Source organism: Eptatretus burgeri, chromosome 2, assembly GCF_056783735.1.
Source record: "Eptatretus burgeri isolate ZD-2024b chromosome 2, Ebu_testis_v1, whole genome shotgun sequence".
Lineage (NCBI taxonomy): Eukaryota > Metazoa > Chordata > Myxini > Myxiniformes > Myxinidae > Eptatretus > Eptatretus burgeri.
Window position 1 is genome coordinate 61,796,851 of NC_140962.1, and position 27,500 is coordinate 61,824,350.

Consider the following 27,500-nt stretch of genomic DNA (forward strand, 5'->3'; position numbering starts at 1 on the left):
AAAGAGGAAAAAACACAGGTCCACTTTACCATATTACTCTCATTTCCCGCTTCGCAATGAGATGCATGCAATTTACAAGTACCGTGACTCATTGTAAGCGGCAAGGTTAAGCATTTGTAATTGCGAGGCAATCGTATTCTGCTGGCCGTAGCAATTTGCTTCATTTCCTTATTGCAGCTCAAAGGTGATCGTACATATACGAGGCCAGAAAACTCTTAGGCATCGACCAAGGATGAATAGCTGCATAAACGTTTCCTTCAGCATAAAATTTATTTATAAAAAAAAAAGCACAGTAGAAGTGGCTCATATGCTATGCATGTTTCAAAAAAAAATCAAACTCCCTTATATCATATAAAACTCAAAACTATACCATTTCACAGTCTCTTATTAAAAAACATTTACCTTTTCCTCTCACAACTTGCTCTCCCAACCCTCCCAAAAAGACTGACACCCTCCCCTCTCTCCCAGAAACATCAGTCTTATTCAAGTAACAAAAGAAGTTTCCCAATGACAGGACTACAAGTATAAATGAACAATACAGCGCATGCTGTACTAATGACGTCACAATACCCCCACCCATTATATCGACATAGATGTCAGATTTTGAAGGCATCCTAGCATATGAGCAATTAGTTTTTAATGACTGGAAAATGACTGAAGGGAGGAATTAAGGTACATTTGTATTACAAGTCGGGAAGGGAAGTTTGACAATGCACCAATTATACGCTTGACAAGTTAACTCGGAAAGAAATACATGACCGAAAATACCCACAAGTAAATTGTGAGAACTACAAGCGGTTTAGTTATGTGGAACATGCATGAGCATAATGAACCGTCTCATCAAATGGCAATCACGCGGTTAAACAAACAAACAAGCAAAAAAAAAAAAAAAAAAAACCTTGGCAATGTTTATAAGTATGCCTATTTACAAAGGCTCAACGGCCCAGTAGCCAAAGAATAACAAAATAATGAAATTTTTTAAAAGCCGCCCTGTCATTTATTTTTATTTTTTTAAATGTCATCTTCCAGAAAGGTTTCAAATGCTCAGCACACAAATCACCGGCTCTGGTCTGCATTGTGTGAATGTCAGAAACAGGGTATCATCTGCTCACCTTTTGACTGGTTTGGACGGAGGTATCAAAGTATAAGAGACATGAGTGCAAACAGATGTCAAATTCAAGCATATTCAAAGGAACAGCACCAATTATCATAAGCAGAAAAATCCATTGCAGAGGTATTTAAGAATGAACAAAGAAACATGCCCTTAAACCAAAGCGCATGACTTTTTATCTTTTAAATCCACACAATTAAATAAACCCACCCCACATAAACAAACATTTAAGGAAAATGGTGATAGGTTGGCAGGGGAATAAAACCATACAGAACAGAGGACATTGGTGGAAGAGGAGCAAAAACAGTTGTAATACATTGTATGCCAAATCAACCTGACAAAGAATGCACCATTGTGAGGACAATTTTGCAAATACATAATAATAATAAAAAAAACCTTGTTACAAAAACAAGTAGTCGTTCAAAACAGCCAATTGTCGAAAAGTTTTCTACACCATGCTCACAAAAAAGCAAAAAAAAGCAACTAGACACCCATAACAAAATTACAAAAAGTGTTGTGTGCAGTATCTAATTGAAATGAAGTGCAATTTGGAAATAGGATACAAAACGAGTTGAAATATGACAAACCAGATGGGAATCCATGCCAAAATATGATCGATCATATTAGCAATTGCAGACATGGAGGTGCTTACTCCAAGTGACCCGAGATTACAACCACGGCTTATAAAAGGCTATTACAACACCTGGTGAATCGGAGGTTTAAAAAAACCTTCACAACGGCACAAGAATTACGAGTGGACCTCCAGCTTTATAACCAATCAGACTGCTTTTATAGTCAGAATCACAAAGCAACTCTCGTACTTTGCATTCCCCGCCTCCCAAATGAAAATGTTTACATAAACAATGTTGTTGCATTTAATCGTTAAAAAATAATTGCAAGATCTTTAGGCCAAGTGCAATGTCTGCAATACGATGTTGCAACTTAAAAATCACATATCCAGGGAATATACATTATCCCCCCCCCCCCCAATTTGTGTAGTTCCAACAGGATAGATGTCGCAGCCATGCTCCATATATTGGCGAAGCTTCACACAGCGTATGCAACGTAGGAAGAGGTACCCGTTTTGCAGCAGATATGAGCAGAAAAAAAAAAATTGTGAGAATAATATTGCCGAAAGTCAAATACGAAGAGTTTCCAAAATAATCACCAACTCAAAAGGAGCTCTCAACCTCAGTTGACAAGTCGCACTCTCATCATAGCCCTCTGGCTGTTTCACTCCCATATGAACCTTTCAAAACAGCCTATGATGTTATAAGCACTTTTTTCACTCCCATACACAAAAAAGCTTTAAAAGTTTCCATACAGCCCTTCACGTGTACAAGGCTTTAAAACAATCTGAACGCCTCCAGCAATGTCGCACCACTTCATTTTTTATATTCCAAACAGCTGTGCTTGGGCTGCCAATTACGCGTAACTCGCACAATACATGTGACCATTGTCCTACCTCAAAGATGACAAGCTCAAGGAAACAAACAACCAATCAGAAAGATAGGCCGAAACTCCAAATCCAATTTAAGGGAAAGAAGTTTTTTTTAGCAACGCCTTGCACCATGATTCATTTTAAGCCAAACTAAGTCGGTCGTTGCATTTTTGAAAAAGTTCATGAAAAAGAAGAAGAAAACCTGCCTTTCCATGCTTCCCAGTCCAGCTCAATCACTGACTCCTTCATCAAATGTGAAAAATATTTGCAATTTTTTTTTAACAAGTCACTGGTGCTTATATCAAACAAATGAGATTTTACATAAATTCCCACAACCACGCAAATTCAAATTATCCCCCCCCCCCCAAAAACAAAAATCCAATAAAATGGGCCTAAAGTGGTGGTGATAACACAAAAAATCCAACAAGAAAGAGTGAGAAGCAAGTAGCTCATATCTTGTTTAACCGCCTTTTTCGTCCATCGTGAGGCCAGGCAAATGGATGATGTCGAAGCATTTGAAAATCACCTGGAAATGCCTGGAGTTCACACCACTGCATGCTCATACGGCTGATAAGCAAGCAGATGAATGCGTTAACTGCCCTTGGATAATTTACTGGGATTTGCAAGGATGAATCGCATCAGTGGTTGCCTCGCTAAAGGGGCACAACAATCAGGAAGCTGATAATAACAATAGGATGAGTAAAATAAATGAGTTAACCACACAACAGGATTATTTTGGTAACCGAGTGGGGGAGGGGCTGAGGATGGGGGGGAGGGAAGGAGGTCAGAGGAGAGTAGGACACAGGAAGACAAAGTTAGCAGTAAATTGTTTGGCAAAAAAAATAAAAAAATTGAAAAGTTCCCATCACATAAGCCAAAGTGACATTGCTGCCTCAAGTCCTTTAAGAGTAACTGATGCCTTGGTATTGATCCTTGCAAAGGATCTAAACCATACACAATAGCAGGCACCTCTAAATCAGAACTTCATTAGTTCTATTGTTCAGTATCCTCAACATGTCTTCATTTGAAATTATCTGTGATATGCCATCAACCAGGGCTCTCTGGAGTGGAGGATGTTTGGGATATTGAACTTGTAACCAGGACGGAGAAAGATAAATGTACCAATGATATCCGAAACTGCTTGTACAGTACATCTGATATATACCAAATGGAAAAGAAGAGAGGAAGAAAATAAAAAAAGTAAACCATTACTGTGATGTTAAGTACTCCTTGCACCGAAAGAACTCAATTTTGAAAAAGCAATCCCATGAGGACATGCTGAACAAAGATGACATTGAGATGGGTAATGAAATGGATGCAGTGAAGAATCTCTCAAAAAGACTGAGATTGTGGCAGACTGGTTTTCAAGCTGCGAAGGGCACGACGAGCTGCGGCAGACTTGGCGATGCGGTAGCTGCGACCGACGCCTTTGAACTTCCCCTTTCCGACCACCTCGACGGTGACACGCACCTTTCCATCAAAGGTCCGCTCCGCCGGACTGCCAGACAATACATGAAAATAAATCTTTTTGAACAACTTGTCTCTCAAACCTTCACACTTCATTGCATAAGCCACTTTCATCCTCTGCTTTACAGGTCTAATTTCATCCGAAGTGATTATTACAGTTTACCGAGGAAAATAAAGAAAATCCTCAAGAGTACAGAAGAACAATCTGCTTATTTACCATTTATAAAGTTTAAGGCATTCTTCCATTAGTTTAGACATGTAAAGCTAATCCACCCTCCCACCCCTCCCATCTCATCTTAAATTAATGCACAATACTTGTTGGACAAAACATGAGTAGACCGAGATATACTACACAGATAACATTTGTAAAGTAGATCATTGTGATAGTTACACTGTCGAAATGCAAGACAAAAATCGCCCCCACCCCCTCCACTCCTTTCAATCCCATTCCTTCCCCCAGTCAAGCATCCTTCAGCAGTTCTTTTTTTTTTTTTTTTTTTTTTTTTTTTCTTTCTCTCTCTCTCTCTCTCTCTGTCTCTCTCTCTCTCTCTCTCTCTCTCTCTCTCTCTCTCTCTCTCTCTCTCTCTCTCTCTCTCTCTCTCTCTCTCTCTCTCTCTCTCTCTCTCGGTCTCTCTCTCTCTCTCTCTCTCTCTCTCTCTCTCTCTCTCTCTCTCTCTCTCTCTCTCTCTCTCTCTCTCTCTCTCTCTCTCTCTCTCTCTCTCTCTCTCTACCCAACAAACAACTCTCTGTTCTTTGTGCTGCCCTTCTCCTCAACAACACTTTCAATGACATTTACTCAATTTTATTCTCAACTTACTTACCCTCTCCCTGACCTGCATGCATTAAATATTGATGTCCGACAGCAGCTCATGAAAGTTCAACCGTATGTGACCAAAGCGGTGAACAACCATTCAGCTTTGCAGTGCCTTACATTGCTGCCAACAGGACTAACATTTAACCCCTTCTGGGCAACATCAACATAAATTAGTGTACAAATTTTTCAGATATGGATGCCAGTGCCAGGTATAAGGGTGAACATTTTGCCTCTACTTTGCAAGCTTCATCGAAGAAAGCAAAGGTGGCCCTGTTCTGGAGGAAATGAATGAAATTGCTGGGCTCTTATTGACTCTTGTAGAATTAGTTGGTACAAGCCCGTCTATTGAGCTCTTTGAGTTCTGAAAAAACAAAATTGCAATTCAATTTTGAAAACAGGGAACAGCAGGATAATCAAATTTGCCCACCTGAACTTTGCCGTCTCAGGCTCCATTTCTAGCAGTTCGCGCACAGGGGAACGTGGAACATTGGCGGAGAACTTCTCTGTTGTAATAAAAGGCAAGAAGATTGTTAAGCAAACAAAACAAATTGAAAATAGGGCTTTTCAGGTGTGAATAAAGCTAATTGTCGATCGATGTTCCTGCAATACAAAATTACATCAAATACCATCTACAAACTTGTGTATGCAAAAAGTGACAGAGCACGAGCATGCACGCAACCCCCCCACCACTCCCCAATCCAACCCAATATGCTTCTCTCTTCTCACCCCAACAACCTTTTCTGCCACACAATATTTTCTTAGTCTTAATATTATATTTCTCCCTTCCCTGTGTACTTTGCATCTAGCCCATAAAAAAACATATGGACTATTTGACTTGAAGCCATACCTATTAGCGGTCTCATCATGGGATAGTACACACTCCATACAGTCTCCAAAGACATCCCACTATCCATGTAGATGGCCCCAGCGAGAGATTCAAAAATGTCTCCCATTGCCTTAGGCACCTCTATATCTTCCTCCTTCTCCTCATCATCTTCCTCGGAGCGCCGGAGCTGTGGGAAGAGTGGTCCAACTGAACTCGCGTCTCAATAACTGCTTGATAAGGTGGTATGGCAGTCATTTTAGTGACAACACCAAATGGTTACAATCCATGAAGACACTAGAGGGCAGCAAGAGCAAGAAACTAATAAATGGTGGACATTTCTCCAAACCAATAGCCACATTAATGCTGTAGGTTTCAAAAAGTGCTTTTTCACCATCAACCACAAACGGACGATCAAGTTTTTTAAATCGGCCACAAAATACATTTCGTTGAAACGTGACATATTTTGAGAGGATAAGCTTTTAACTTTCCCTTATTTCAGTGGAAGGTAAAACTTCCTCAATCCAGTAAAGAAAAGTTTTAAAAATGGATGCATGTTTTATATCATTAGTCTCAAAATCAAAATGCAAACATGTTCAAATCCCCATCTGATATATTACGCTCATCATTCATCACACTGCCATCATGAAATCAATCACGCTGCCTGATGGCACAATTCAAAAATTAATCCCCATCTCATCTCCAGATTCCAACATGACTATTGTAATCCCAAATGGAATATAGATGCATCAGTGAAAGGAACATAGTTCCATTGGGTGGTCGCTAGACTACCCTTAGTCTTAGGTTTTCCGTCTGTCTGTATGTCTGTCTGTTTATTTGTATGTAATAGACAGCTCTGGAGGCCAGAGGAGTCAACCGATTTTGATGAAACTTGACTGGTAGGTTCATACCAGGATCTAGTTGCATGCTTTTGAGCACCGTTGCTATGGACACCACCGTTGCCTAGCAACGGGACTTTGAAATTTTAGAAAAAAATCCGAAAAAAATATTTCTTTTTCGAAAATCAAAAATCGGCTTCCGTGCTTTTATGCGCATTATAATCAACCTCTTTGTCAAAAAATTTTCAGCCCGATCCATCAAAAACTGTATGACTAGTATGCAATTAGATTACTATATGATTTTACCCCAACGTTTGCGTTGGGATTCCCTAGCGTAGGGTTAGGGAATCGAACACATGATGAATGGACAGTTGCTCGTCATGTTCCTATATGGAACAACGAATGGGAAAAATGCCATCTCATGTGTTCTCTTATCTACATATTTCAAATTCGCCTTAGTCTCGCAACCACCCATGTCGCCTACCGGCTTGTTGGTTTACTCTTCAGTTGGGATGAGCTGTGGCGGCCTATCACTTTGCTGATGGATTTAATCAAGACAGCACATTGTACTTCACATTTTGCATATCTATCTACGAGTCTCAATGACGAGGCAAAATGAAGTGAGAAGCACGAAAAAAGGATCTTTTAAAACAAAGAGTTGTAACTGCCATCATCTTGGTTGTGGTTGATGAGGCTCATGTGATCCTTCGGTGTTCTATGAGGTGTGAGGAAAAGTTCCTGTCCCTAGTGACAAGAAAATCAAGCAAAAGTACACATCCCCAATGTTGTGAAAAGTTGAAGTTAATCTATCAACATAAATTATTTCATGGACTTTAAAAAGGTTAATTGTGTTGCATTCTTGGTTTCACTCAGAGCCAAAGCTCTGAGCTACTTAAACAGTACACTGCAAAATGGTGGTGCAACGTTGGGTGGCGGAGGTTGAATTTGTTTAAAAAGAAGGCAAAATATAGCTAGTATTGGCAACCGCTATTCGCTGGGGATACGTTCCTGGATAATGCGGCGAATAGCGAATCCGCAAATAGCGGGTCATTGTTTCAATGGAAAAAGGAGGGATAGGTTCCTGGCGGTTAGTGATTCATGAGGAAAATCCCATGAAAAACTGTGAAGACATCTGCCAATACGTCCACAAAAAAGTGAAGAAGAAAAAAACACGAATACGCCTGTAAAAAAAAAAAAACGTGAATAGACGAAGCACAGGATGATGAATGTCGAAGTAGGTATGTGTGTGTATATATATATATATATATATATATATATATATATATATATATATATATATATATATATATATATATATATATATATATATATATATATATATATATATATATATACACACATACATACATACTGTCAGGTCAGGTTCGATCTGTGACCTGCTACAGGTACCATGTAAACCTGTACTAACCTGTTCCATGGTCGGGTTGTCGGCGACTAAACCGTCTCCCCCACCAGGTTTTCTGGTGAGGAGGGTGTTTGGATATGGACACCCAGCAGGATTAAAAACAAAACCTGTCAAAGGGCGGAGGAGCTCCTTGTGAGCCAACGGCCATCCATATCTAGTGCCCAACTGTGTCTGCGGACGTCCTCCTGCAGTTGGGTCACTTCTTATTAGGAGGTTGGAGGCAGGATTTGCACTCCGGCCACCGTAAAACCCTTCATTCCGCAAAATGCAAAAACGCAAAAAAATCTGAAAACCCACTCCGTGGGAGTACCTCCTGTGCAGCTTCCCTTCGCAGGGCAGCTCACCGGATGACGGGATTGGGGCAAAGCCTTCGGGACCCCCAATCTTTGATAGGAGGGAAACCACGGGGTAACATCCCTGGGTCAGATTGCGGGAGAGTGTGTCGGAGTGGTGCTGAGGTGTCGTCCACCAGACGGCGGTCTCCTTGGGTTAACCTGAGGCGGTCCCTTCGGGTGGGTGCCTGGAATGTCCTATCCCTAAGAGAGGATGATCACCTGTCTCTGTTATCATCTGAGCTCAAGCGTTTGGACATCGGGATTGCAGCTCTCTCTGAGGTTCGGAGACCGGATTGCGGCGAGATAATGGTGGGTGGTTACACCTACTCTATTGGTCTGGTCGCTCTGATGGTTACCATACCCAAGGAGTTGCTGTAGCTGTGTCCAATAAGCTGACCCCAATGATAATTGAGGTAACACCGGTCAACGAGCGTATTATGAGATTAAGGATTCGTCACTCCTTAGGTGTCATTTCCCTGGTCTCTGTTTATGCTCCGACTGAGGCGAGTGATCTCACCGTGAAGGATGCATTCTACACCACACTCGAGTCTGTGGTTGATCAGTGCCCCAGACGAGATACACTTCTAGTCTTGGGGGATTTCAATGCATCGACTGGAACTGATAGGGACGGTTATGAGGTGTGTGTTGGTCCCCATGGGTCAGGAACTATGAACCAGAATGGCACTAAGTTCCTTGACTTTGCAAGAAGTCATGGACTTAGGGTGGCTGGTTCATGGTTTCAGCGCCCACAAGCTCATCGCTGGACTTGGTATTCCAACGCTGGCGGTGTGGCAAAGGAGATTGACCATGTCCTCATTGACGGTCGTTGCAGGATGATCCAGAACTGCAGGGTCTACCGGAGTGCTCAGTTCCTCAATACTGACCACAGGCTTGTTGTAGCAACTCTAAAGCTGCACCTTAAATCCTGGAGAATGGTACCATCCCAGTCGAGGCTGGATGTTGCCAAGCTCGGGGATGAGAGAGTAGCTGAGGAGTTTGCGAACAGGCTGAGTGGACACTTGGGGGGTCTGGGTGCTTTGGGGGGTCCTAAAGAGTTGTGGAGCACCTTCAAGACCACCGTCCTTGATGTTGCCGGTGGATGCCTTGGAGCTCACCGCAGGGCAAAGAAGAATTTTGTCTCTCAAGGGACACTGGATACCATTGACCAGAGTCGCAGGGCCAGGCTGAATGGCAGAGCTGAGCTGTTCAGGGAGCTGAGGCGTAAAACTGTACGTGCACTGAGGGTGGACAAGGAGGCCTATGTGCGAGGAATCTGTGAGGGGTTAGAGCATCACCTGTGGACAGGTGATTCTCGTCCCGCTTACAGGGGAATTCGCGCATTACGTTCATCCAAGCCCATCCCTCGGAATCTGCAGTTCGAGCAGAGAGTGGTAGGCTCTTGACAGAGGAGTCTGAAGTGAAGGCCCGCTGGGCCGGTTACTTTGAGCGGTTGTACCAGGCTGATCCCCCAACTGTCGAGTTGGACGTCAAGGGTGTTACAATCCCTGTTGCTGACCCTCGAATCAACTGTGGTCCACCTACGCTTGTGGAAACACGGGCTGTGGTGAACCAGTTGAAACGGGGCAAAGCTCCAGGGATCTGTGGCATCCATGCCGAACTTCTCAAGGCTGGTGGAAATGCTGCACTCGTGTCGTTGCATGCAGTTTTGTGCTCTGCCTGGAACACAGGCATCATCCCAACTGACTGGAAGAGGGGCCTTGTTGTCCCTCTCTGGAAAGGGAAGGGTGATCGCCAAGACTGCAACAACTACCGAGGGGTGACGCTGCTCTCAGTGCCGGGCAAGGTCTTTGCTCGGATAATTCTCGATAGGGTTCGCCACCATCTGCTTGAGCACCAGCGTCCAGAGCAGTCAGGCTTTACACCAAAGAGGTCAACGATTGACCGTATCCTTGCACTTCGTGTCCTCACCGAACACAGACGAGAGTTTCGGCAGGGGCTGCTTGCAGCCTATGTTGATCTCTGTAAAGCGTTCGATTCAGTGAATCGGGATGTCCTCTGGAGGATTCTTGGTCTTCGTGGGGTGCCACCAAAACTGATCGATCTGATGTCTGAACTCTACTCTGGTACTGAGAGTGCTGTGAAGTGTGGTGGTACCATCTCTGACTTATTTCCAGTTGTTACTGGAGTTCGTCAGGGATGTGTACTTGCCCCCACACTTTTCAGCACTTGTATGGACTGGATTCTAGGGAGGATGTCGGAGAGATCAAGTTGCGGTGCGTCATTTGGGAATGTGAAGATCTCGGACCTTGACTTTGCAGATGATGCAGTCATCTTTGCGGAGACTTTAGACATCCTCTTGGGGGCCCTCGAGGTGCTGAATGAGGAGTCGGAGCCGTTGGGATTACGGGTTTCTTGGGTCAAAACTAAGATCCAGGTTTTCGGTGACATCTTGGATGCTGCTGTCCTGTCTGTGTCTGTTTGTGGTGAGGATGTTGAGGTCGTGGAGAGATTCACTTACCTTGGCAGTGATATTCATGTCTGCTGGCTGCGAGTCAGAGGTCAATAGACGTCTGGGTCGGGCCTGGGGAGTCATGGATTCACTGGATCATGGGGTGTGGCGCTGCTGGTACCTGTGCGGGAGGACGAAAGTCCGAGTCTTCAGGTCCTTGGTACTTCCAGTCTTGCTCTATGGGTGCGAGACTTGGACTCTGACCAAGGATCTGAGATGGAGACTTAATTCCTTTGGTACCAGGTCTCTTCGGAGAATCCTTGGCTATCGCTGGTCGGATTTTGTGTCCAACGAGCGGTTGCTGAGAGAGACTCGGATGTGATTTGTTACCTGCATAGTCCGTGAGCGTCAGTTGCGGCTGTATGGACATGTGGCTCGTTTTCCTGAATGATCCTGCTCACCAGATTCTCTCAGCGAGGGAGTCTCATGAGTGGAGGAGGCCAGTGGGTCGACCACGTGCCTCATGGTTGCAACAGGTTGACCATCATCTCAAGGAGATGGGGATGGGCCTGGCATCTGCCTGGGGGATGGCCAGACGGAGGCCCCTGGAGTACCGGCGGAAAGTGGACGCAGCGACGTGCTGTTCTGGCACATGCTCCCATACCTGACCTGACCTGACATACATATGCGTGGATAAAATTAAGGTTGCCATAATATCTCATTCATTTTATTTTTATATTTATGTCTTGCTTTTCAGTTTTGGGATTCCGTTGCATCTTAAAATTTGCTTTATGCCACTCACAGCTATCTGTTTCTTTTGCTTCACCTTCCCCTTTTTAATGCTGTTTGCCCTGTGACTTCATTTTTTTTAATGAGATACGTCAGGTGAAACTTTTACGAGGTGTCCATGTGAATGATGTTTTGCATGATATTAATAAATAATGTGAATCTATTGCAGCTCTTAATTTAATTAATCTGTTCCACAATCATCAACTTTTCCTCATGCTTTATCAATTTTGACATTTATTCTTGTTTTTACATATTTGTATGACATCGCTTTCCACGTTAATGGCAATGATTTCCTAATTAGCCTCAGCAGAGGAGAGGGTATTGCATTTGGCTCCGTTTGTTTGTTTGCCTGTCTGTTTGCTTGTCCGCACCGAACATGAGTGTTTTTCTCTGCAACCGCTCGTCAGATTGAGACAAAATTTTCAGCAACGGAGCGACTACAAGTGTAGAATGTTTTAATGATAATTATAACATCATAGGTTAAGTGGGGTGGCAGCGATGTTGTAAAAAAGGAAAAACTTTGGAACTCTGTATCTTCGAAACTGTGCCAAGGAAAAAATTGAACCTTGGCACATGGCAAGTACTCCTCAAGAGGAATAAGGGCGATTTTATGCCATCATAGGTGGCTTTGTTATGACATCATAACTGCATACATAGAACATTACATCCAATCAGTATGAAAATTTTTGAGGGTCATCTAGGGATAAATTGGTCCATAGAAAAAAAGTTGATGACATCATCAGTCACATGGTTCAGCAGCCATAATGTTGACAAAAAAAAACAATTGAAAAAAACCTTCCCTGAAACGGCTGAACAGATTGAGGCAAAACTTTACACATATGACCAACTATCCATGAGGAACAAAACGTACACACATATGATGGCATCGGTCACATGGCTTGGCAGCCATATTGGATTGAGCGATAATTTTTTAAAAAAAATATTTCTCTTGAACCACTTCATCAATCGACATGAAACTTCACAATTCTGATCTAGTAGTGATGGGGAATATATGCTTTAAATTTCAACATGATTGGATGCATGGTCTGGCAGCTATAATTATTTATTTTTTTTGATCTTGGTTCTTTTTGATTTATTTATTTTGTTTGAATAAGGCTCACTTCGCTGTGCCTGGATGGGTTTGAAGGTAAAGGAGTAGCAGCTGAAATACAAATCCTATCCAGGTTCCTCCTGATGACTTCATCTTTGTTTTTTGCTTGTTTGGGTTCCTTCTGATTACTACAATGCAGGACTGCACCTATTTCCTCTTCCATTAGATTTGAATTGAATTTATTTTAATCCATATTGAATTCACCTGAAAAGTACTAAATGTCATGGGTCAGTGTCAAGTGTCCGATCAAAGCGGGATGTTTTGTTACCTGGTCATCACTGCCAGCAGTTATAAAGTGGCAGTTCTAATGATGTCGCTTATTAATTCCATAACACATAACACCAGTGCACAAACACCACACAAAACAAGTTCTGGTGAGGGTCTACAACCTCTGGTTGCTCTTTTTGTTGTTGTAATGTGTTTTTGTTATTTTGTGAGGTGATAAACAAGTTCTTCTACATCAATGGTTTTCAAACTTTTTTTAGTGGCGACCCAATTTCAGAACCTCTCTACATCGCGTGACCCAAAAGATTCAAAACCCAATTCATAATATATAAGATAAGATTTCATATGACACAAGAACATTTACTGTTTACTTCATTCACCATCGTCATGTTTTCATTGACAAGTAAACGGAGAATAGCCGACAGTATCCAAATAGTACAGTTGAATGTTTCAGAAGTTTAGTCCGAATGACATTTAGATATATCAGTGAGAAGGATGAGCCTGTTTTTCAGAAACCAACTTCTCCATTCGTGGAGAAGTAGATGACAATGCCAGGATCATATCATGCTCCATTTCTCGGCGATTTCTGTACTTTGTTTTAATCACCACCATGGTGGAGAACGACTGCTGAAAAAAGTATGATGAAGGATATGGCATGAGAACCTGAAAGGTGCACCGTGACAGGGTCGGGTATGACGGCAGCATTTTACACTAGAATGGCGACAACAAATTTGTCCGAGCAAGAGCCTGCGCTCCTGAATCCTGCTGGAGCTGTACAAGCTCTTCCTGTGCTGTATCATCTTCATCAGCAATCGAGTCCAGTGGAGCCGTGAAAGGGTCCCGAACCACAGAAAAGGACTGCACATCCAGCTCAGGGAAATAGTGCTCGAACTGGTCAATGAGCAACCGAAGGTGACGTGCTATCTCCCCAGAAAGACTGTCGAGCTCAGTATCATCGTACTGGCAGGTCGTTAGATGCTCCACCAGACGGGGGAAAAGGCTGAGGCACTTTACAGCTGCTTTGTCTGCCAGTAATTTTAGTCGCCAGAAATCCGCTCATTTTGTTGTAAAAAATCATGAGGTTGGCGTCTTTGCCTTGGAGGGAGCGGTTGAGGACATTGAAACGTTCAAAGATGTCAATGAGATAGCACAATTCTGACAGCCAAGAGTCCGACTCAAGCAACGCTACTCATGCTGTTTTCCCTTGTGTGTGTAGGAACACCTTCAGTTCATATTTGAGTTCATAAACGCACAGAAGGTTTCCTCGAGATAACCATCTGACTTGAATGTAGAATAGTAAATTATTATGGTCGGCGTCCATCTCCTGGCAGAATAGCCTGAATAACCTAGTGTTGAGGGCGCTTGATTTGATGTGATTCACCATTTTTACGACTTCTGAGAGCACGCTCTGCAAGGGTTCTGGCAAAGTACGAGAGGCGAGCGCCTCTCGGTGAATCATGCAGTGTACCATGGAGGTCTGAGGAGCCACCTCAAGCAATTTAGCCTTGAATCCAGAACGCACTCCTAACATTGCTGGCGCACCGTCTGTTGTAGAACCGAGCAACTTTCCGAAGTCCAGATCATGGTCACGATAAAACTGCTCTAATTTCCCAAAAATGTCCTCGCCTTTGGTGGTGGCCTCCAATGGTTTGATGAGCAGAGGCTCATCGACAAAATTATCAGCCTTGATGAAGCGGACCCAGACGATGAGTTGCGCGTACAATGCGATATCAATGGACTTGTCCAACTGTATGGCGTGGCATGGCGATTCCTTGATCTTCTGTACGACCTGAGCCGTTACGTCCAGACTCATATCTTCAATTCTGCGTTGGATGGTGTTGTCAGAGAGGGGTATAACTGCCAGTTTCTTCACCGCTTCCTCCCCAACCATCAGAGATACCATGTCCTTTGCACATGGCAGCACGAGTTCTTCTGCAATGGAGTGAGGCTTTTTAGTCTTGGCAACATGGAGGGACACTCGATACGAGGCCTCTAATGCCTGATAATTGGTCTGATGGCATGTACCCTCTCTGTCAAGACGCGTATTCTTGAGTGCAAGAAGTTTCCTCTCAAAGAACGCTCTCTCCTTATCCTGATAAGGCGCATGTTTTGTAGTCAAATGCCTCTGCAATTTATTTTGTTTCATAGACTCCGTAGAAAGCACTTCAAAACAAATCACACACTGAGGCCTCTGTGCTCCACTTTTATCCACCACGTAGTAAAATCCAAGGTCCAGAAATTTATCCTGGTAAGAACGTTCTCAAGATTTGCTGGTGGCCAGTGCTGCCATCACAAATAAGGTCTCGAGTCGTATGTGGAGACGTGAATAGACATTAATGATAGAGTCAGAGTCTGAGTCTGAGAGGCCGTGGATCAAACCACTAATTTCCTGCCAAAATGAACCGCCCTTCAGCGAGCCCGCGCATCGGCTGGATCCAATTCCAAGCGTCATGTTGCGCCGGTTCCCATACTTTGAACGAACCGTTAATATTACATTCCATAAAAGCGAACACCGATCGAAAATAGACAATTTTTTTCGCTGCAAGCGGATGCCCGCGACCCCATGAAATTTGCTCGGCGACCCCACATGGGGTCGCGCCCCCGGGTTTGAAAAACCAAGTTCTACATGATAAAATGATGTAAACAAAATAATATGAGCAAGCTACATTCAAGTAGATCTGAGTGCAGACTCCAACAATCACATTTGGTCACTGAGAAGACACATAGATCAATTACAATAACCTGTCCCATCTCTTTGGGAACCGGTGAAACGAACCAACCAACACAAACGTTAACAAAAATGCAATCAAAATGTGGAGCATTTGCTATGTTTTGAAACTTCCAACCACACTCATTCAAAGCATCCTTGCAAAACCTCACCTGTGAATCCATCCCTTGCATCTCATTCTTCTCGGACTGGAAATCAACAAAGTCATCAATGACGTGGAATAGTTCAGGAGAAATTGCCTTGAAATACTTGTGGAAATGATGCTTGACGGCCAGTGAAGCAAAGATAGTGTTGTTCACTAAAGCTGAGCGAAGGTCAGTGAGCACACCGGGAGAATGTTGCCTGGGGTCTTCGTACAGATGTTTCGTGATTAAGTAGTCCAAGATAGCATCTCCTAAAAACTCCAGCCGCTGGTAGCAATCTGAAAGACAATCAGTTGATTGCTTCTGTTTGCCAGAATAGCAGAATCTCAAACAATGAGCTAAATATTCACATAATATGAGAGTCCCATTGAAGACATTCCACTTATTGAACTCATTCACAGTTTTGAAATGAACTAAACAGCTCTTTGAAATCATTTGTTTACACACAGTCATTTCAGTTCATCATTTCCTTTTACTCAAACAGGGAATGTGATTGAATTGACGAATGCAATACAATATCCTGGGAAGTTTATGTTATGGCACATTCTCCATCCATTTACGATGATTTTAAACCTCTGCTTCAAAAACTGCAGTGGGATTTTTACCCCCACTTGGCAGAAACCTTTATCATGTTCATTCTCATATTTGTTCAAACAAATACCCAACTCATATATTCGTGGGAGCAAAATGTGTTTTAAAGCATTACATTACTTCAATACTTGGTTTGGTACCGAGTGATCTGGGAAGTGATGTCACTTCACCCAAGCTCAGTGGCTATGTTTGTCTTGTCTAACAGTTGTGTGTGTGTGTGTGTGTGTGTGTGTGTGTGTGTGTGTGTGTGTGTGTGTGTGTGTGTGTGTGTGTGTGTGTGTGTGTTCCACTGAGCCTTAGATCCTGGAAAAGAAGTACAAGATTTAATTAAAATTGGTGATTATAAAAACTTTTTGTGGGCAAAATGAAAAGGCATCAGGCCAATTCCAAAAGTTTCAGTTAAAGTTTGTCATTTTCGCTCAAAAATCAAGATCACCTCACGATTGTTCTGATTTTTGATGATGAGGCCCAGGTAGGCTGCAGAGTTATTTGGCCTTAAAAATAGTCACAGATAAATACACGTAAAACAGTTGTAAAAATATACACTATAAATCTGACATCTGTGGATAAAAGTCGCTACAGGCAAAAGGCATTGCATAAATACAATAATTATTAGTTTTCATGTGAATATATGTAGAATATACGTATGTATAAGGAGATTTGGCTATAAGAAGTATTTTTGATTTTTTGCTTAATCAATTAATTATTTTCTTTCTTGCTTTCTGGGTGATATATCAGCCTTCCTTTGAGCTAGGAAGCTGAAATTTGGGGACAAAATGTAGTTCAATTGAAATAAAGTTAATCAGTCAGCTGGGATCATCATTGCACACCGCTTCTTCCCAATTCCATATACAGGCGATGCATGATGCCATCGCCGGGTGCTGAAGGAAGGGAGTACTCAGTTTTCACTCCGCTTTCTTGATTGTTTGTTTGTTTGTCCAGGCGATATCTAGTAAGCTATCATCCTTTGATCTAGGAAGCTGAAATTTGGGGACAAAAGTGAAGATGTGCTTTGGCAAAAACGTTATTTTTTTTGATTAATCAATTCATTGATTAATCACTTAATTATTATCGATTTATGAATTACTTATTTATTATATTTCTCATCCTGGCAACATCTTGGGCACATTTTGGGCTAGGAGGCTGATATTTGGACATGACAGTGACCATGACAGTCTCCGGTTTTGAGCGGCAAGAGGTCTCCTTCGGGGCTCCCTGCTGACATTCTCAAAGTTAAGTTCCGGTTGTTATTTGTCCCGTTTTAACTGTTTAATTTTCTCACCTACATGTTAATGTGTGTTCCTAGTTCGGTTTTGTTTCAAAAATCGTGCTATTTTGTGAGTATTTTTGTCGACGTTCTTACTTGGTGTTTGAGGCCTAGTCCTAGGTTTGAGGCCTACCGGTTCCACTCGGTGTTCGATCGTTTTTTTTTGTTTGTTTGTTTGTTTTTTCTCCCCATTACCTTCAATTTCTATCCTCCCCATTACCTTCAATTTTCATCCTCCCCACTTTCCAAACATCCCCCATTCTCCCAACTAATCTCTTTCTTATCTCAAAAAAAAAAAAAATAAAAAAAATAAAAAAAAAAAAAAACCCAACAACAACAATAACAACAACACGCTCACCTTCTCCCGATTCTGCTACTTCTTCTTCCTCTTAACTTCCTCCTCGTCTTCCTCGATTTCTTTTTTTTTTACACTTCCATGACCTAATCTGTTGAACTCTCTCATACATTAATATTAACAACAAAAACGATCTTATAATGCTTCATCTTCCTCTCTCACACATGTGGTACTCTTTACTGTTTCACAATACACTTCTCTTCTGCTATTTTAACAGACTGCTCTCATTTCGACCTCTCCTTCATTCCTTGCCTAAAAAATCCAACTATTACAGCGCTTCTTCTCTCCATGCTCTGAATTCGCCTTCATTGCATCCATCAAGAATTGTGTTAAATCGCATCTCTGACCTAAAACTTTTAAAAACCACAGTTTGCCATGGATGCTCCCTTTCCATCAACCATTCTTTTTTTCCAACTTCAGTGCCAACTCACCCCCCTCACCCCTCACTCTCACTCTCAAAGCAACCATCCACTCTTCTCCCTCCAAGCCTCCCTCTCACCTCTTTCAAAAATTCCCCCCTCACCTTTCTCCCACCTTTCATCCCCCTCACTCTTCCTTCTCGAAGTTGCCCCCCTCTCATCCACCAACCTGCCTCCCTCCACTGCCCTCTCACCTCCATCTCTTCACTCCACCTCCTCAAATCCTCAACTGCCATCTTCCTTGTCTCTTGTCCCCCCTCTCTCCCAGCACCACAGAGCCTTTTCTCCTCCTCATTCGGCCCCCTCCCTCGCTATTCTGCAGTACCCCACACTCCTTCAGCAACCCTCCTTACCGCCCCCCTCGTCCCTCGTCCTACCCTCCCCCGCCCCCTCCACCTCCTGCACCCAAAGCCTCCTCCCCTACCTCTTCATTAAAAGTGTGGACCTCAAATATCCGGGGCCTTCGCTCAAACCTTTCAGATCTTTCCATGCAGGTTGCCACTGACAATCCAGACATTATCTGCCTAACAGAAACTTTCCTCTCCCAAGGCGTGTCTGACTCCCAAGTATCTCTCCTGGTTACTCCCTCTTACGGTATGACAGACCTGACCCTCGTCCTGGTGGAGGTGTTGCTCTCTTCATCAAAGACTCTATTCCTCACTCTCCCTGCACTGCTCTCACTCCCCCACACCCCCAGGAATACCTCTGGCTTCGGCTTCCCCTCCACTCCCACCTCATGTTTATATGTGTACTGTACCGTCCACCGAACAGTGATGACTCCATCTACACCTCACTCTCCGAAAACATGGACCATCTTCTATCTTCTCATCCAAACTCTCTCTTCCTCTTATGTGGCGACTTCAATTGTCATCACGCCAGTTGGCTAGGTGTGGGTACCTCTCTCACCTGCCATGGGGACGTCAGCAAAAAGCTTTCTGTGACTCGTTGGGACTGACTCAATCGGTCAACTTCCCGACCCGGATCTCAACCAATGGTACTCCATCTCTTCTGGATCTGATTTTGACAAATTTCCCTGACAATATCTGCTGCTCTTCCTTCGCTCCAATTGGTTCTTCTGACCACGTGCTTGTTAAAGTGGACATCTCTCTGGCTGTCATCAGAGAACCACCTCACCGCCGTCGAGTCTGGCATTTCACTCAAGCCGACTGGCAGGGTCTCGAGCAGCCATCAAACTTACAGACTGGTCTCCTATCACTACTTTCTCAAACATCAACTCATCCTGGGAATTCTTTCAAAGAAACTTGCTCTCCCTCATGCACAGATTTATCCCCTCTCGTGTTCAGTTGTCTTACCCTTCCTCCCGCCCTTGGTTTACTGAAGCTTGTGGCGAGGCAGTTGTCCTGAAACAACTTGCCTTTGCCTCATGGAAAGCAAACCCAACTGAGGGCAATCTCAGTTCTTTCCACAAAGCTCGGAACAAGTGTGTATCTACCCTCAGGAGAGCCAGAAAACAACATCTTTCTCATCTCCAGTCTGAACTCTCAGACCTCTCTCCCTCCTCAAAATCCTGGTGGCGTTTAATCAAATCTGTTTCTGGTGTATGTTCCCCCTCCATCCCCTCCCTTACCTCAAATGGCCGCACTGCTGATTCCACACGTGATAAAGCTGAATGTCTAAACTCGGTGTTTGCAGCTAAATCTTGTGTCCCAAACCCATCACTATCTCTACCCACTTTACCCAGTCGCACCCAACTGTCCCTGGACTCTGTATCCTTTTCTCCTGACAAGGTGGAGAGCTTGCTTTCAAACCTCGAGTCAGATTCTGCAACCGGTCCAGACGGCATCAGCCCACGTGTCCTCAAAGCCTGCTCTTCTGCTCTTGCTCACCCTCTCTCTGTTCTATTCACCCTCTCATTTTCCCAAGGTCATCTGCCATCTGCTTGGAAATCTGCTAACATCACTGCCCTGCATAAAAAAGGTGCAAAAACAGATCCCTGTAACTACAGACCAATCAGCCTTCTCCCAATCATCAGCAAGGTTATGGAATCCATCATTGCTTCAGACATGAAATCCTTCCTCTTCTCCAATGGCTTGATTTCCAATCATCAATTTGGTTTCAGACCAGGTCACTCTACCCTGGATATGCTGCTACTGCTCTCCCATCAATGGATGGAGGTCCTCAATGCCAGACAGGAAATCCGAGCCGTATCCCTGGACATATCACGTGCTTTTGACACAGTCTGGCACCCTGCCCTACTCACCAAACTCTCTTCCCATGGTATTCAAGGCCATCTCCACTCATGGCTCGCAGACTTCCTCTCCTGTCGCAGTCAACGTGTGGCCCTAAATGGAGTTCTTTCATCCCCTCTTCCTGTGCAGGCTGGAGTTCCTCAAGGTAGCGTTCTGGGCCCTGTTCTTTTTCTGGTTTTCATCAATGATCTCTCGGACTCTCTGGAAAATCCTCTATTTCTCTTTGCCGATGACTCCACCCTCTGCCGTACCATCTGTCATCCCTCAGACCGGCAAGCAGCAGCTTCTTCGCTCACTGCAGATCTGGATAAAATCACAAACTGGTCCAACACGTGGAACATGTCTTTCAATCCACACAAATCTCACACTCTCAATATGTCTCTTCGAAAGGACCGTTTACAAAACCCCCCCATCCACTTTCTCAACAATCCTCTGGAAGAAGTCTTTTCTTTCAAGCTTCTGGGTCTCACTATCTGCCATGACCTTTCCTGGGAAAGTCACATTTCCAACCTTGCCTCAAAAGCCAGTCGCCGACTGGGAATCCTCCGTCGTGCAAAGTCCTTCCTCGGCCCTCTTGAGCTCCTGACTACTTACAAAGCTTTTGTCCGTAGCCTGATGGAGTACTGCTCTCCCCTCTGGGCTGGTGCTCCTGCCTCCCACCTTTCTCGACTTCACGCTGTCGAAACCAGGGCTTTTAAGATCATTGGCATCTCCCGCAATGAAGCTGAGTCTTTGGGCCTCTCACTCCAATCACCGCAGGTTGGTCGGTGGTCTTTCTGTCTTCTACCGACTCCTCTCCAGCCTTGCCCCCCTGCTCTCTCTGCGATTTGTCCCAACCACATTTCCACAGGGCGCTCAAGGTCCGCCAACAACCCCTTCTGGTAAAACTACCAAAATCACGAATCACTGCTCATCTTCACTCTTTCATTCCTCTTTTTTCCCGCCTTTGGAATAAACTTCCTCACTCTATTCTTTCCCATTCTTCCCTCCAGGCTTTCAAAACAGCTGTTCACCACCACCTCTTATCTTCCCCCATCCAAATCCTCGATCTTTTCTACCCCCGATAATCCACCCAAGCCCACTTCCTTCAATTCTCCTGCTTTCCTTCCTGAAAGTCCCTGTAATGTCCATCTTCTCCTCGCCATGTTCCCCGTCCCATCCCCATCCCTCTCCCTTCCACAGTTCACCTGTGTCTGTTCCCCAATGTTTTGTCCCTTCCACTCCCACCCCTCTTGTCTCATGCCTCCTTGCTGTGAGTTGTGTGTTAGCTCTCATTCGAGCCTCGACCAAGGTATACAAAAAAAAAAAAAAAAAAAAAAAAAAAAAAAAAAAGTGATTTGGCTATAAAGAGTATTTTTGATTTATTGATTAATCAATTAATTATTTTCTTTCTTGCTTTCTGGGCGTATCTCAGCCTTCATTTGGAGCTAGGAAGCTGAAATTTTGGGACAAAAGTGAAGATGTGTTTTGGCAAAAATGTTATTTTTGATAATTGATTCATCAATTAATCGATTAATTATATTATTCATTTTTCGATGAATTACTTAATTTTCAAAAAGTTTCAGATTCGGATGAAACAGTGGTGGTTTTGATATGCTATTTGGCAACTGATTGAGAAATAAATTATTTTATGATTATTATTTATTAGCTGGTGTTGGCTTAAGGCCCAGTCACACCTTGACGTTTTAGCCAGCTTATGCCGATTTTTGGAAAATTTGTGTAAAACGCTGGTACACGTTGAATACGTTCTGGGTACGTTTTGTATATGTTAAGACCACGCTGAAAAACACTGCCATAAGTGGTAGTACGCTGGCTTTAAACGTTGAACTTTTGGGTTTTCCTCAAATTTTTTCATGCTTGAAATTTTACGACATATGCTGGCGTATGACTCACACATTCCGCTACGCTGGCCATAAGTTGTAGGCACGTTATGCAATCGTTGACACACGTTGAAACACGTTACTTGTAATTACTCATAAGTCGAAACACGTGGAGGTAATGTTTAGCGTACCCGAAACTTATTTCTAACCTATGAGTAACGTTTTGTAAGCACGTTACACGAACGTTGTTCACACTTTGCAACACATTACTTGAAAGTACTCCTACTACTACCAACATCGACATCAGTAAATTCTCTCGAACTACTACTACTACTACTACTACTACTAACATCGACATCATTAAATTCTCTCGAACTACTACTACTACTACTACTACTACTACTAACATCGACATCACTAAATTCTCTCGAACTACTACTACTACCAACATCGACATCACTAAATTCTCTCGAACTACTACTACTACTACTAATACTACTACGACTACTACCAACATCGACATCACTAAATTCTCTCGAACTACTACTACTGCTACGAGTACTACTACTACTACTAACATCGACATCACTAAATTCTCTTGAACTACTACGAATAACATCGACATCACTACATTCTCTTGAACTACTACTAATAACATCGACATCACTAAATTCTCTCGAACTACTACTACTACCAATAACATCGACATCACTAAATTCTCTCAAACTACTACTACTGCTACTGCTACTGCCACTGCTAGTGACATTGAAATCTACTCAACATGGAGTCTGGAACACTGACGGGTTCCTCTTGTGAAGCCCATTTGTATATATAACAATTCCCCTAAACGCTGCCAATATGCCATTATACGGTAGCTGTAAGTTAGAAACACGTTCAGTAAGTTATGTGGTCGTCCGGAAGACGTCAATCAAATTCGTCAACATACGCCAATGTGCGTTTGAGATACGTTAAACATAGGTTCAAAGCAAGCTACTCATAGGTTCAAAGCACGTTACTCGTAGGTTAAAAATTAAGTTTCGGGTATGCTAAACATTACCTCGACGTGTTTCGACTTATGAGTAACTTACAAGTAACGTGTGGCCGACGTGTGTAAACGATTGGAGAGCGTGCCGAGAACTTATTCCAGCGTATGCGGAACTTGTGAGCCATACGTCGAGTACGTCGTAAAATTTTCAGCATGCTTGAAATTTCACGACGTACTAGACATACCATGTAATATGCCAGCGTACTTCATTGTTTTTCATCGTGCTGCTAAAGGCCCGGTCACACCTTGACGTTTTAGCCAACGTATGCCGACTTTTGAATTTTTTTTTTCTAAAACGCTGGCACACGTTGAATACGTTATGGGTAAGTTTTGATAACATTGAGAGCACGCTGGCATACGTCGTAGTACGTTGCCATACGTCGTTGTACGTTGGCTTTAAACGTTGTACTTTTCGGTTGTCCTCAAATTTTTTCATGCTTGAAATTTCACGACGTATGCCGGCGTATGACTCACACGTTCCACTACGCTGGCCACAAGTTGTAGGCACGGTCTGCGATCGTTGACAGACGTCAACACATGCTACTTGTAAGTTAATCATAAGTTGAGACACGCCGAGGTAATGTTTAGCGTACCCGAAACTTATTTCCTACCTATGATTAATGTGTTGTTGGCACGTTACGCGATCGTTGCCACACGTCGACAGACGTTACTTTTAAGTTACTCATAGGCTGAAAGACGTCGGTATAATGGATCGTCCTTGCGTCAGCGTCCACGGCCACGGCCAGGACACTTATTTGCAGCATTCTTCAAACTTTTCTTCGGCATGACGAGGATGTTCACACTTCGATGTCTAGCTTGGCTATGATTCCAATTGTCCATCGGCAGCGTCTATTTAAAATAGTCGAGTTTGAGCGTTTTAACACGTTCAGAAGAAACGTTTCAAATTTCCAAACCCCAGCGTGAAAAAAAACAAAAAAACAAAAAAAACAAAGGCGAGTGACAGCAATTTAAATCGTTCATTGTAAACAATGAAACTAGCTGAGTGGTACCGTTTAAAAGTCGTTGAGTGTAAAAAAAAATCCAATTGTTGAGCGCAAGCGTCTACTTTCAATAGTGGAGATGCAGCCATTTAAATCGTTGAGTGGCAGCCTATGAACCTACCCGTGGACACGCGGACGCAAGGACGATCCATCATAACCCACACCCTCCCCCTCACACCCACCTACTACTGCCAACATGAACAAACTACTACTAATACGAATACTAATACTGATACTGATACTGTTACTGCTGACATGGACATCGACTCAAAAAGGACTCGAAAACACTGTTGGGTTCCCCTTTTATGAACACCATTTTTATATACCAATTCCCAAAACCGCTGGGAACACGTCTTTATATGGCAGTTGTAACCTAGAAACACATTCATTTATTTTTTTTGTCGACCGGAAGACGTCATTGGAATACGTCTACATACGTCGATGTGTGTTGGGACTACGTAAAGAATTGGTTCAAAGCACGTCAAACATAAGTTAGAAATAAGTTTCGCGTAAAAAAGACATTACCGCGACGTGTTTCGACTTATGAGTAGCTTATAAGTAGCCTTTGTGGACGTGTGTAAGCGTCCACATATCGTGTGTACAACTTATCCTCATCGCATGCGAACGTGTGTCATACGCCGAGTACGTCATAAAATTTTGAACATGTTCAAAATTTCTTGACGTACTCTACTTACTACGACTTATGATAGCGTATTTAGCGTTCTACTCGCGCATACCAAACTTACCCATACCGTATTCGACGTGCCCCAACGTTTTAGACACACTTTTTGTTACGTCGGCATACGCTGGCAAGATCGCCAAGGTGTGACCGCGATGTTGACACTTCCATTTCTACGGCAGTTATGATTTGAATCGTTGTGCGTCAGCCTTTTAATAGGCTACGCCACGACATCGTCGGCGATGCGTGCAACGCGCTATGCCTAAGTTAGACTATCGTTGGGCATCAGTTGTGTAGGCCGACAACAGGTTCAGCATTCGTTGGTATAAGTTATCTATAACACAACGAAACGTTCTGTGTCCGTTACCAATGCGTTATACATAAGACCAAGTCGCTATGAATACGTCCGAATCTTTAAAAAAAAAACATCAAAAGTTCAACGTAAGCCAGCGTTTTACATAAATTTTAACACGTTGTCATCGCTGGCTAAAACGTCAAGGTGTGACCGGGCCTTAACGTATATACAACTTACCCATACCGTATTCGATGTGTCCCAGCGTTTTAGACACATTTTTCATAGGTCAGCATACGCTGGCTAAATCGTCAAGGTGTGACTGCGATGTTGACACTTCCAATTTTCAGGCGGTTATGATTTAAATCGGCGAGCGGTAGGTTTTTAACAGAGAACGCCACGAGTTCGTCGGCGATACGTGCAGCGCACTAGGACTAAGTTAAACTATCGTTGGGCATAGGTTGTGAACGCCGGCAACAGGCTAAGCATTCGTTGGTATAAGTTATCTTTAACACAACGAAACGTTCTGTGCCCGTTACTAATACGTTATGCATACGACCAACACGTTATGAATACGACCAAAACTGAAAAAAACCCTCAAAACTTCAGCGTACGCCAACGTTTTACGTGCATTTTTATACGTTGCCATTCCTGGCTAAAACATCAAGGTGTGACTGGGCCTTTAGCAGTGAGGGTGGTGGCTTCAAATCCTAAGGTCCTTAGTTCAAGCCCTGTTGGCTGCTGAATTAACACTATGGGGTTGATTCAACCTGTCATCCTTCCGAGGTAGGCAAAATGAGTACCAGTGTAGCAGCCAAAAGGCTGCATGCGAAGGAAAGGGGTATTGATGGATTTATTAAATCTGGTATTGGTGTGGCACAGGCATGATGGGCCGAATGGCCTCCTGTGAAAAAATTCCCTTGTAATTTACTTATTTTAATGATGCAATTAATCAATTACATCAAGCAATTATTGTACACCACTCCCTCCAAATTCTGACTCCATGTGCTGCAAGGCGGCATCGCCGGGCGCCGAAGGTACCCTGGAGATGTCACACATTGGAGGATTTGTTATTTATTTATTTGGCATGGGGGCCGGTGTACTTTGAATGTATTGCTACTTGTTTTGTTTTCATCCCTGGTTGTCTGTCTGTCTGTGAGCATGATATTTCAAAAAGTTATGGACGGATTCGGACGAAACTTGGTGGACAGGTTGGTTGTGTGACAAGGACAAATTGATTCAATTTGGCAAAGATACAGATTCGAGAATTTAATTTTTTAAAAGCAATTCTTCACCGTTGAGATGGGGCCCAACAACAATATATAGCATAATATTTCAAAAGTTGTGGACAGATTATGCCTCCAGGTCTTATAAACAGCCGTTACCACCACCTCTTATCTTCCCTCATTAAAAACCATGATCCTTTCTTCCCCCGTTCATCCACCCCAAACCCACCTCTTTCAAATTCCCTGCTTTCCTTCCTGAAAATCCCTGTAGTGTCCATCTTGTTTACCCCGTTTACCCTGCCCCATTCCTCTTCCTTCTACAGATCTCCAAATAACTGTTCCCCACTGTTTTGTACTTCCCTCTACCGCCCCTCTTGTTATACATTCTGTGTGTTACCTCTTATACAAGCCTCGATGTAGTATCCAAACAAAAAATAAAGACTGTGGAGGAGGGTGTAGAAGAAAGACATGGGAGGTGGAACGATTGGAAAAAAGAGGGAGGGGGTGAAGAAGAAACACTGAGGTGACACGGGGAGGGATGAGAGAAAGGGAAATGACTGGGGGTGGGGGTGGGAAGAGATGGGAATAGGGTGGGGAGAAGAGAGTTGGGAAAAGACAGGGGGCCAAGAGATGAGAACGGTGGCCGAGCGCCAGGAAAAGGTGGGGGGCAAGGGCAGTAAGAGGTGGGGGCAAGAACAGTAAGAGGCAGGGGCAAGGAGAGGAAGAGAGGGGGGTAGGAAAGCAAGGAATATGAGAGAGAAGACAAAGGGGAGGGGTGAGGAAGATTAGCAGGTGGAAGAAGAAATAAAAAAGAAAGAAGAGGATAATAAAGGAAATAAAAAGAAAGACATTGAAGATAATGCATATATATGGAATATTGGTTAATTATACCAGTGATTGTGTTATAGTAGAAGGATGCATGAGTGAAGGCCT

The 27,500-nt window shown here is 43.3% G+C and overlaps 1 protein-coding gene across 6 annotated transcripts in view; it reads right to left on the minus strand.

Annotated features, from left to right (window-relative positions):
- The window catches only part of DICER1 (dicer 1, ribonuclease III), a 251,195-nt gene that overhangs the window by 6,435 nt on the left and 217,260 nt on the right, over positions 1–27,500 (minus strand). For 3 of the 6 annotated variants that reach the window (XM_085869504.1, XM_085869501.1, XM_085869502.1), the window contains exons 24-27: positions 27,459–27,500; positions 15,672–15,940; positions 5,681–5,846; positions 5,261–5,336 (exon numbers count right to left, since the gene is read on the minus strand). The exon at positions 27,459–27,500 is cut by the window's right edge and continues 958 nt beyond it. In XM_085869504.1, the coding sequence (XP_085725630.1) occupies positions 5,261–5,336; positions 5,681–5,846; positions 15,672–15,940; positions 27,459–27,500 (553 nt within the window). Of the gene's footprint in view, positions 4,051–5,254; positions 5,337–5,680; positions 5,954–15,671; positions 15,941–27,458 lie in introns of those variants that run through there. The other 3 variants (XM_085869505.1, XR_015055053.1, XM_085869507.1) reach the window with 3 other exon arrangements.